Source organism: Hetaerina americana, unplaced genomic scaffold (genome assembly GCF_022747635.1).
Source record: "Hetaerina americana unplaced genomic scaffold, ioHetAmer1.1.p SCAF_2, whole genome shotgun sequence".
NCBI lineage: Eukaryota > Metazoa > Arthropoda > Insecta > Odonata > Calopterygidae > Hetaerina > Hetaerina americana.
In genome coordinates, this window is record NW_027286763.1 from 73902782 (window position 1) to 73915481 (window position 12700).

At 35.1% G+C, this 12700-nt stretch overlaps 1 protein-coding gene across 1 annotated transcript in view; it reads left to right on the forward strand.

Annotated features, from left to right (window-relative positions):
- Window positions 1-12700, forward strand: part of LOC139687957 (RRP12-like protein) — a 34882-nt gene that overhangs the window by 19318 nt on the left and 2864 nt on the right. The window contains exons 13-19 of the mRNA XM_071585331.1: window positions 726-1196; window positions 1565-1729; window positions 3103-3235; window positions 3339-3496; window positions 5375-5637; window positions 8273-8445; window positions 9638-9823. Coding sequence (XP_071441432.1) covers window positions 726-1196; window positions 1565-1729; window positions 3103-3235; window positions 3339-3496; window positions 5375-5637; window positions 8273-8445; window positions 9638-9823 — 1549 coding nt within the window. The remainder of the gene's footprint in view (window positions 1-725; window positions 1197-1564; window positions 1730-3102; window positions 3236-3338; window positions 3497-5374; window positions 5638-8272; window positions 8446-9637; window positions 9824-12700) is intronic.

Consider the following 12700-nt stretch of genomic DNA (forward strand, 5'->3'; position numbering starts at 1 on the left):
AATTCAAAACCTCAAGCCCCCAGAAAAAGAACCTACACCGCCATTTGTGAGTCTTTCTCACAAAACATTTTGCTTGAGTGGTGATCTGCCAGGTTCTCCCTACCATAAACCTTTTAATTAGATTTGTACTTCAGAAGTTGCAAAAGCATATGGAAAGTGCTTTTAATATATTATAAACAGTCATTCTCAGTTATACATTGTGCAGAATTGTGTGCAAAAAGAGCATTATATGCTTCATGTAGCCCTAGTAATTCATAAATTACAGTAATACCAAAAAATGATGAACATAAGTTTAGTTTTCATTCATGTCCTCAAAAATTTACAAGAATAATTATTTTTCGGCAAAGTGCTACAGTGCAGCTATCTGGGACCCCATAAGAAACCCCTACCTTAGATTGTCACAATCCGTCCGGTTTAGGTAGGGTTTACTGTATTCCTTAAATTTAGGAATTTCTTTGTGTTGAAATAGCAATAAAAAGGAGTGCTAGTTGCCATAGATTGCATAGCTGCAAGAATATTTTTCTGAAGCTCAACTGTAAGCCAATAAGTGATATTGTTCCCATCTTAAATTATGACAGATAAACTTATGTCTAGTTAGTTCCAGTAGCCTCAAGGCAGTTCATAGGGCTAACATAATGTGCCCTATGCAAAACATTATTAATGAATAAAATACTTAGAAATATTAAATTATTTCTTGTCTAATGATTTTTTTTCTCTTTTTTCAGCTTTATTTGAAAATCACTGATTCTGCTTTGTGCATGGAGCTCTTTGATCGTGCTTTTGCCAGGCTGCAGTCTTTCAAGCCAGGGCTTAGTATTAAGAAGAAGAAGAAAAAGAGGAAGGGGAAGAAAGGTATTCAGGCAGAGGAACCGATGCAGGAAGATGAGTCTGCCAACAACAAGAAGGATGTGTTTGTTCGGGAATCTGTGATGGACTTACTTAGGGCTCTTCTTCCCTGGCAGTCAGAGGGATCCAGGCTGCACTCCTTGTATAATTATTGTGTCCCATTACTCAGTAGTAAGGATGCACATGAACAGAAGAAGGCATATCGCATCGTAGAAGAGATATGTGGGAGTGGATCTGGAAGTGGTGGGGTTACGTCAAATGCTTGCAGAGAGTTTCTCAACTCCAATATTACCGAGTTACAAAACGTTCTGCTTCAGTCTCTTTCAACAGCAGCCCCATCAAGCAAAGCGGTGAGTTGTGTTGGTGATTGATTTGGTGTTCTTTCCTGAAAGAAAACTTCAAAGGAATTAGCTTATTGTCCTAGTAGATCTCTCCAAGTCTGTTAAAGACATGAATCCCTCCAATACAATGCTTAATGTTTTTTTTATTTCAATGTCATTTTTAACAAAACCTTTCATGAGGTCTGAGTTAAGTTAATTGTCAGCTTGAAAATGATGATTTGAACTATTATAAAAAAGTTTTCCTAATTGAATTTTTTATGAGTGGTAATTATTAAATCCATGCCCTCCTCCTATGTGGTAGTTTTTGTATTAAATATCCATTGAGGTCCAGAATGTTTACTTTTTGATGCATATTAATATTGATACTTGATTTTCAGCCAAGAATTCGATGTTTGATTCACCTTGTAAGGATGTTGGAGGGGGACAAAACAGATGTAATCCAGGCTATTATGCCAGAAGCAGTCATGTGCATTAAGGACATAAATGAGAAGTGTAGATCAGCAGCCTTTAATCTGTTAGTTGAAATAGGCCGAACGCTACAGGTGAGTTTGACAAAGTTTTAGTTTTTAAATGCCAAAGTCATTTATTTAGCATCTACATCTATTATAATCCACTCAAGGAAAACTAAGTTAATGATAGAAAATTTGTCAACTGTGTTTACAGTAAGCTGGGTAAGTTGTCTGTCAAAATTTACCCTGAACATCACTTAAATCAAATCAATCTCATTATTTGTGAGATTTCGTTCTCATTATTTGTGAGTCTCATTAGGATACCAAATATGGGAATTCCAGTTTTCCTTCCTAAAAAAGCCATGTGTAGGAAATATATTTAATCAAGCACTTCATTAAATCGTAATTGCACTTGTAAAAGTTCAAAATGAATTTATTTTTGTTTAAAATTCAATAGTTTATCACTTCTGGGATCACTGTCAACTATATTATGGCAGTTATATCGAGGTAGAAATTTCTGCACTGGTAAATACAAAAAAGAAATGTCAAGAGTTTTATATTTTGATAATTTTATTTCTTGGCTCGTATGAAATTTTTTAACTTCAAAATTTGCTATAAAATCAGCCTGAAATTTTAATATGTATGCATTAATTATTGCTCTGTTCTGTAAATTTCTCCCGAAAACTAATCATTTAAGAAATTTTTATATTAATTTTTACTCTGTAATTACATTTCCCAAATCCTGTTGTCTTGTAGAACTCAATTTTGCAGGAAATAAAATCCTGTAGTTTTCTTTACTGTCTGTTTTTCTAAAATGATGCTAATAAGAGATATTTCATTTTGTTGTGCCTACCAAGAAAAATATTCTGTCTGAGGGTTAATTCATAGAAAAGCATTGCCTTTCTTTTGAGAGGTAGGCATTAAATGTTAACATGATATTGCATGAATGTGCCATAGCCATAAAAGATTAATTTAGAGCTCTAGTCCCAAGCCTTGGGTTTAGTTTGACATTGTTTAATTTCATTGTATGTATATATCCAGTGTATATTTGTTTATGGCTTAGCAAATTGCTCTTGTAAATTGGTAGTTTTATTTCTTTTTAATTTTAGATATTCTTCTGTGGAAAAATTAGTTGTCAATCGCAATAGTATAATTTTTATTTAGCATATCTTAAAGCAATAGAAGTTACGATTATCAAATCTGCTTGGAGGAAATTTACCAATTTTAAAAGCTGTAAAATAGGGAAAGAATTGTGCATTTTATTCTCACATGCAAATTATTCTTCTTCTTTAGAGCTACATGATCAGAAAGGTGCGGAGATCCTTGTAATATGTGAAACCATAAATATGTGTAATAAAGTGTGTCCACACTTCAATGCATAATTTAAATATAATATGTAGTGTGCTTGTTTCAAGTACTCATATATGGTTCTTTAAAATCAACATTTTTTTTATTTTATTCCTCAGAAATGGTCATCTAAACCTGTTGATGATGTTCTTCGGGATTATGTTGCTCTCGTAATGGCTGGCTTTGCGGGATCACCTGTTTTAATAAGTTCAACAATCTTGGCATTGGGTCGTGTTGTTTATGAATTCAAAGGTAAAATTTCGACTAAACTAACATCACTATAATTACATTTGCAGTAATTCATTTTTATGTATGCCAATTTTGGAAATAATTTGCTTTTTTTTCTCTTATTCAGGTCGTTTCCCCAAGGATCTTTTGAAAGTCATTCTGGAAAATGTCTGTCTTCTTATGGTGACAACATCCCGGGAAATAGTTAACAGTGCCTTAAGTTTTGCTAAAGTTCTTGTACAGTCATATGGAGCTAATGATCTTGCACCTTTTGTGCCAACCTTGGTAAGTGCTCATCACTTTGATTAGTAATGGCTGAATGCATGAAAACAAGCCATAATGATAATTTTACCAAATGTTTGTAATATATTATTATAATAACCTTTAGGTAATTGGTTTCAATTTCAAAAGTTGATTTCGATTGAAAATTTTGGACTTGTCAATAGGTGTCAAACCAGTCTCCATTTTGTTTAAATAGTCACCAAAATTATTCAAGTCGTTTGGATAGCTAATAACATTTAATTCTATGAAGCTCAACATTTTTTTGTCTACTTCATAAATGAAAAGTGCTTGATCATGTTTTTATTATTAGGTCATTTACTACTAATGTCATCTCAAACTTTTCATCCAAATTACTTTGTGACACTTTCTACACTCATTAGTATTAAAATTTCATTCTTCATGAATGAAATGGAAATAAAAAATATTTCAATTGCAAGGTATCCATTACATGATGGCACACACACAATGTTGTGGAAGACAACAAGCATTTTTAGTAGCTATGGAAAATACCATATTTAAGAGTTTTTTAAATTTAGTTTTACATTTTACATTACAGTATGGTAATGACTTAGTTGCTCCATTTTTTTCCTATGAGACTGGAAATAGATTAAATTTTCAAGAAAACGCAGCTACTGTAATTTCTGTTGGCAGTGCTGTTAACAATTTCACAGCATCTTCAGTGTATTAGAATGATTGAATGAATATAAAACCAATGTTTTTTCAAGAGTTCCCTCCAAACCAGAAATTCAGTCTTACTGTAAAATAAAACTTTGAAAGGATAATAATACAGAATTCATGATCACATTCTCATTTTCCACTTTTGAAGAATATTTAAGCTAGGATATCATAAAATGTTTTGCAAAACATTAAACAAACCTGATCAGAAAATAAACTAATTATCAAAAAAGCAATGTCTGAAACATAATGAAGGCAACCATCATTCTAATAAATAGATAAAGAACGTACTACGGCCGAATAAATGGAATGAATATAAAACCCAAAGCCGTACTCTTAAGGGCACTAATGGGTGGAATAAAGAAGGGGGGTTTACAGGGAGCGAGTAAGTTATAGCAATCACTCCGGTATATGTAGGCACATTGACCGTCGTGAATCGCAAACACACAACACTCAGGGTTTACGGGGCGGGAAGCCCGACGCCAGTGACCCGTCACTCAGACAAATGAAATATAAAATAAATAGTTCTAACAATTACTCCCTCGATCAGGTATTTGCAGAACAATTGACCTTCACAAGTCGCAACCACACACACACTCAGAGTTTACGGGGTGGAAACCCGACGCCAGTGACCCGTCACTCAAATGATTGAAATTTAAAACAATTGGAAAAACTACTTACTCCCTCGCTCCGGTATTTGCAGAACAAATTGACCGTCACAAGTCGCAAACACACATGCACTCAGGGTTTACGGGGCGGGAAGCGCGACGCTGAAGAGGCCTGCTTAGCAGGCGAAACACCTGGTGTCAGGTTTTTCGGCACTATTTCCCCACCAGCACTGTGCTTACAGTGTTTTCCTAGTTCGAGTGATGGGTCACTGGCGTCGGGTTTCCAACCCCGTAAACCCTGAGTATGTGTGTGTTTGCGACTTCATAACATTGATCTTTGGGGAAATATTATCTATTTTCCTGACTTATAAATAAAATATCTCATCTTATTGTTACAAAATAAAAAGTAATGTAATCATTATTTGTATACAACCAAGTCTACTGAATGTGAATTGAATACCTCTGAAATGTTCACTTAGCACCTATGTTTTGGACCCTGATTCTGAGCCTCAATGATATCTCACCGTGCCAGCGTTGATTAGGGTATTAAATAATTGAATTCACATGTTTCATAATTGTTGGCAATTACTTTTTTTAGGTGAAGAGTTTATCCTGTATGGTTGATGACACAAAACGACACTTCAGAATTCCAGTACGTCATCTTTTTGAAAGACTTATAAGGAGATATGGTTATGATGCCGTGGCTCGGGTGGTTCCTGAAAGTGATTCAGTGACACACAAGAGGTTGAATAACATAAGAAAAATTCAAGCTCGAAAGAAGAGGCAACATAGTGAGGCCGAAAATGAGGAGGAGGATGAATCTATGACTGATGATTTTCAAGTGAAGGCAAAGCCAATGAGGTATGATTTTTCAGGAAAAAAGAAAGACCTTCTCAATAATCCTTCTAAAAGATTGGAAAACCAAGAATTTAACCCCGACTTTAGTTGTTATTGTTAACATTGCCATTTATTTGTTTTTGCAAAATTATGACATCAGAAATTGATGCAAAATGACCATAGCTGTCGACCCTCCCTAAAACAAAAATTATTAAGACATACTGCGAAAACACCTAAGAAAATAAATCATGCCCAAAGTTTATTCAAAGAAAAAATATGTATATTGTTTAGGATCGTGGATCATCTTTATCTTTTCTTGTATTATGGAATGAAGCCACCAGGAATGCGACCTTGATATGTTAAAACAAAATGATTTATTATTTATGATATGTACCTAATTCTTTTTTGCTAGAAAGCTGCCTAGAGGCATTTTCTTTTGCTGATTCTTCAAAACGTTGTGTAAATTCAACTATATGGGACTACTTTCAATCTAACGGGGTTTCTGTTTGTTGAACAATCTGGAGTAATTTTCTAATAGCCACTTGCTTTGGCACAAAATAGCAGCATGCAAGCCTTTCATTGGCTTGTGGCTGGGCAATGCATTCTTTTCTACTGTTACATGTATAACTATAGGTTGCTTCGGCATATTCACCTACAAGAGACCCGTCTCTTCAAAATAAAAAACCTTTTTTGGGAGGTAAACATCAGAATGTACGAGCTGCTTGAATTCTTTGATGAAGTTCTCTGCTGCCGTTTGTTTTACTGGGCCTCTTAACTCTGTGCATGCTGGTTCTTCTCATAAACTTTTCAAATCACGCCTGGCTTCCCTTAAATATTCCCTCGGCCATTGATGATCCTGACATCTTCTTAATGAAGTTGCAAAAAATACTTTTCCCTTCTCACAAATGATATTCTCATTAATAGTGTTGCATTGAAATTGCTTTTTGTTTATCTATATGAGAAGCAACCTTTCAACATCGTTGTGAATACATGCCAGTTGTGTATCTTGTCTTGTCACTCTTTGAAGCATCCATCTCCTTAATTTTGTCATTGTTCTTGAAAAAAATGCAGATTTTTTTAAATCAAGGCAGTGCAAATGATCCCATTTGTGTCACCTTCTTGTGTTTCCATGCTTCATTGTGTTAACATCAGAAAAAATTTCAATTCTAGTAATTTCAACATGTTTGCGAAGTGAATTTCTTCTGCAGGTATTCTTGTGATATTCCATGCATAAATACGTAACTAAGGCCAACAAGGTTAGACATAGAAAGAGGAAATGACGTAGAGGAAGATAGCTTAGGTTCAGACATACTCAACGATGAGATAGAAGGGACATTAAGGGAGATGGAATCTAAAAAGGCCGTGTGGGTAGACAACATTCCTGCGAAACTACTTAAAGGTTAAGGAAAATGTGGGAGGAAGAGTCTATATGGACTGATTTGTAGTATATTCTATTTGGAAGGAATCTGGCTGGAAGGCTTTGTGAGATCAGTGATAGTTCCTATTCCGAAAAAATCAAAGGCTACATCATGTGAGGACTAAAGAACAATAAGTTTGATTTCCCACGCAGCTAAAGTTATCAGAATCATCAACAAAAGGACAGAGAGTAGGGAAAATGATTACTTGGGGGATGATCAGTTTGGGTTTAAGAAGGGAAGAGGCACTCGTGATGCCATTGCAGTAATGAGATCACTAATCGAGAGGAATATAAAATACAATCAGGGTGTAGTTGCCTGTTTGTAGATTTCGAAAAGACATTTGATAGAGTGAATTGGGAAAAACTAATGAGTATATTGCAGAAAATGGGAATAGATTGGAGAGGCAGGAGGCTAATCCGCAACCTGTATGTGTCTGAGACTGCTCAGGTATGAGTGGGGAACAGTGAGTCCAGATGGGTAGTGTTAGGAAGAGGTGTAAAGCAGGGTTGTTCATTATCGCCAATGCTGTTCAACATATATGTGGGGAAAATGATTACAGAGGCATGGGAAGAACTAGAGATAAGTATGAAAATCAGCGGGAAAGTTATAAAATCAGTTAGTTTTGCTGATGACCCAGCTATTGTTTGTCAGTCAGCCAAGGGGTCAAAATGAACTCAAATAAATTTTATATCCATGGCATTGATCCATAAAAACCTCTTGATGCTCAAATAAAAATTTCCTGTATTGCCCTCTGCTAGAATATTGAAATGAAAGCCATCCATTAGATGAGATATTAAGCTGTGGACCCCTTTATGCCTATTGTTAAGAGTAGGCTAATGCCGGTGCAGGGTTTCTCTTCACCTTTCCTCTTGTCTCAACCACCTCTTATGGTGCAACTGACCCTAGCTGTTGGTCACCTCCCCTTTAACTATTACTAGTAACAATGTAAAACCCCCTGCTGGATATGAACTTGGGCCCTCTATGTGAGAAACATATGCAAAGTCTCATTCTAAAAAATGAATAACTTTGCATTGTTACTTCAGCAACCCTAATTTCGCCCTAGTCTTAACACATCACACCTTTCCAAAGTCTATTTTAAAACTTATTATAAAGAAGTAATATTTGATTTCTCTTGAATTTTGGATTAAGTGATTTGGTAATATTGGAGCGCAGTTAATTTTTGCTAAAAATTCTAATTTCAAATATTGATATAATTATCATAATCTACACTTTTCTTTCAGCATTGAAGAAATTCTAGCTGATAGTGACTCAGATGATGAATTTTTTGGTGGGGAGAAGAAACAGGATAAAGCTCAGAGTAGGAAAGGAAAGAAACAAAGTACCTGGATTCAAGAAGGTGGAGATGACAGCATTGTTGATTTCACTGATACATCTGTTGCTAAGAGAATCAGCAGTAAGTTTTCTTTTACACAATTTTGCTTTTCCAGTCAAAGTAATTTTATTAGTAGTTGTAATATGGCGAGTATATTATTTGCAAATTAGTTTTTGTTCTTTAACTGAAGAATTTCTGTGATACGTGGAATATATCCCTATAACCTGTCAATTGATTTTTTCTTTTGCACAAATGTTCATAGTGCAAATGATAATAATTTCATGTACTTATCATAAGCCAAGCAACCGTAAGAATAGAGCAATACGACTATTTCAGAGTGTAAAAATCATTCGCCTTGACCGGGATTCGAACCTGGATCCCACAATGTCTGGTCGAGTGCTTTAGCCAGGTAAGCTATTGAGGCATCCTCTGAAACTGAAATTTTGGGGGATTTAAAGGGTTTGAATATCGGTCAAGGCGAATGATTTTTACACTCTGAAATTGTTGCATTGATATGCGCATTAGCGTTTGACTCTGTTAAAAGTTACTATTGCGGCATCTCCTGCAGTTTCTTTGGAGTAAGAATAGATTTTCCCAATTTTAGGAATTGCAATGTTCATGTATGTGCATAAAGTAAGAATTTAAGGGGAATAAAAGCAGTGTAAAATGATTTTAAACACTTAAATTTGAAATTTTCAAATCAGTTCTTGTATTTTATTACAATTTTTTCCTAATGAATTTGAAAAACTTTACCACCATGGTGTACTGTTTTTTCTGAGTGCCTTCAAAGAGGTACATCTAAGTTGTCTTTGTGTCTTGTATAATGTGAGTTTATGCCAAACCTAAGAGAGATAGTTGTTACTTTAATAGTATGTTAATGTGACTGTACCATCTTCCTCGTTGAGCTTAGAAAGTTTTGCTTGTTTATAAATTAAGGGAGTACATATGAAGAATTATTTTGCCAGATTATGTTTTAATGGTTATAATATTCAGAAGATTTTATTCTGAATTCTGATGATTCTGTTCTTTTGCATCAACAGAATTAGCTTGTAGTATTATACTGTACTGTAACTAATGTGAGTGATAAAAATGCTTGTATGTATTTATAGGCATGGGAACAAATATTAAATTTCCATATTACGATTTAATCTATTTTAAAATACACTCTTTTGGAAAACACAGGTAAACTAAGTGTGGCATTACTGAATGTTATTTCTGTCAAATGACACACTTATATAGTTCACAACAGTAAATTTTCATTTCATAATTTCAGCCTCAAAACCTGGCGCAGCTCAAGCAGAAGCAAGCCAAATGAGGAAGGAAAAAAAAGAAGTATTTAAAACAGCACCAGATGGAAGACTGATAATCACAGATGATGGCAGGTCAATGGATGTGGATGATGATGTGACAGTTGGACGCAAAACCCAGAGGAAGAGAAAACCAGAAGATTCGGAGAGTGGTATGCTAAATAATCCATATGTTTCTTTGCACTTGTGTGACATCCATGAACACCAGCAGGTTGTAGCCATAATTCATGTAATCATTCCTGCACATTCCAGCCAACACAATGTTGTGCATGGTGTCATCAATTAATTATTGTGGATCAATTTTTAATCACTGACAGAATCAAGAGTTGGGTCAATTATGACCCTTATTTTCATTATGATGTTGCCATTTTTTTAATTTGCCATCTAATTGAGTCAGGATTCTGTTTGACTTTATATCCTGGAACAAAATTAGCCACAATTATTGAGTAACGAATGCGCTCAGGCTACACCAGATATGTTCATAAATGAGCTTAAGTACTCATAATGCTGAAAGTTGTCCTCAATTTTTGAGTTTTAAGGTTTGTATTCTTAATTGAATTGCTTTTTCATAGTTAGTTCAGGCTGGTCACATTTATCTTGTCCTTGAAAGGGTTTACTTCAAAGCCAGTTAATCAAGACTTTATCGTCTGATAAAAAAAACTCAACTTCATTACTTTAAAGGGCAACAACAAGCTTGTTAGAATATGCTGATATTAATGAGCACATTGAAAATGATTTAAAATTATGTAGTCTTGGGTGGAAAAACTGAAAATTATTCCTGAAATAATTAAGTTTAGATTCGTCCTCAACATGCATCTGTAGCCTCAACTCTCCTCATAAGTCTCATGTGCATTCTAATTGCTTACTTGCATGAAAATGTAACTACTTAGCAAGTAAATTAGTCATGAAATAAAAGTACATTCTGGCTATTATAGTTACAAAATAATAAATAATTTCAGCATAGGCAAATGTCCGAGAAGCAACACTAGATGCAGTAGCATTGTAGTACAAATGCAGAATAGACCAGTACATCTTAACAGCAATAGAACTTCCCAGAATTGTTGCATTTGGATGGCCTTTGGAAGATGGTATTTACCATTACCATGTTTTGTCGTTGCAGAATGCTATCAGTTTCACTCCCGTGGCATTTTGTTTTTCCCATCCAAAATATCCCACACTTCTTCGTTCTCGCCCCTCGCAAACCACAGTATTCTCCCATTGCTATGATGTTTTCCTTCCCTTTTACTGTTCCTAGAACCTCTTCCAATTGTTCATATACTTCCTCTGTTTCCTCAGCCAAATGGCTGGACGTCGGCATATGCATCTGCACCATAACTGTATCCATAGGTTCTGCCTTGTTTATTTATTTTAATATTTTTTATTTATTAATTTTATCATCAATATCCTTTTATTATATTGCCAACACATTATTTTCCTTGCCCATTTCTTTGTGAGTATGATGCCTACTACTGCAATTCTCTGGTCGTCTACTTAGTGTATCACCCTCTAGCCGTCGCTCCAGAAGTCGTTTGCCCCCGCCCGCTTAATTTCATTCAATCCCAAGATGTCTATCCCCTGCATCTCCATGTTTGCATTTTCTAATTTCCCTCTCACCCCTAATGAACTAACATTCCATATCCCTATTCTACATTTATCCACCTTGATTTTCCCCTCCCAGTAGTCCCCACCCGGAGATCCGATTGAGGAACTAGTTTACCTCTGGAAAATTTTTCGGGAGGAAAGCCATCTTGTCATATTTGAATGCAAGGCTGCATATTCTAGGGAGAATAATGTGGGAGTTTCTCATTGCCTTCCACATCGCAGTGCTGTGGCCAATATTGTGTGTGAATTCACTGATGTGTGAATTTCACATGCCATTGGGTTCAGTACTGGGTGAACTCTACTATCACTTATCAAACTGACCTATGGGTTGATTACTGTGTTTATGGAACCCATATTGCTGAAAAAAATTTCATGTCCCAATTTTTGCGTAAAATTGAAAACGTAAACACCTTGTGATGTCTGTGGCCTCAACTTTGTCATGAACGTTGATTCGTCATACACTCAAAACCATATTGTGTATTTTTGTCATTCAGTCAGAGGAAGTCACTTTACTAGATGTCTGGAACAATGTTCATCATTTGTGGATGTACAGGCACATGTAATCTCATTTACCCAATCATTAACAGTCAATAAACTGGAGCAGATGTTCCATGATCTTCATCCAATTCGACTTCGATCTCATTCTTTGTTAAGCCTTTTAAATGGAAGCATTTAATCAGTATGCGAAACTTTTTTTTTTCATTTTCCCAAATAAATAAAGGTTTGTTGCTCCAATCCATTATGAAAATGAAAGTAAATGATGGATATAGTTGAAACTTGAGCAGTCTAGTGACAAATGAGGCTTACTAAAAGCAGACATTTTCCAATACTGAGTGCCATCTTTTAGATTTTCTTATGAGTCATTGAATGGCTCATATAGGAAAAATCTTGAAAATCTAATTTTTATTCTTGATTACTTGGAATTAGAAGTCCTGGACACTTTGTAAAAACACCAAATACTTGTGCATATGTTATTTTGATAACATGGTCAGCTTACTTTTCAAAACAAATACTGCTTTAACCCCTTCCGTGATGACTTAATTTTTTAATTCATACCCCTCATGTTGGGTTTTTAATTTGGTAGGGTTTTGAAATGAGTGGTTATTTAAAATTTGTCTTATAAGTATAATCGTTAATGCAATGATCAGACCATAGGATTTTTATTATCGAGCAGATCATGTAGTTAGCTTCACGTTTGTCCATCATTCATGGTAACACTACACGCCATGCAACACCTCACCATGGTAGGAAACACTTCACCGTGGTAGGGCAGCTACAAAAGATTACCCATAAATTCCAATAGGAGAACTATATGCTAATTGGAAAGGTGAGTCACCATTAGGACACAGTATGATTTACTGCCAAATTATTGCATTTAACCCTTGAATGTTTTGGTTGTGTACAAATGGAACATCATTTAGACCACA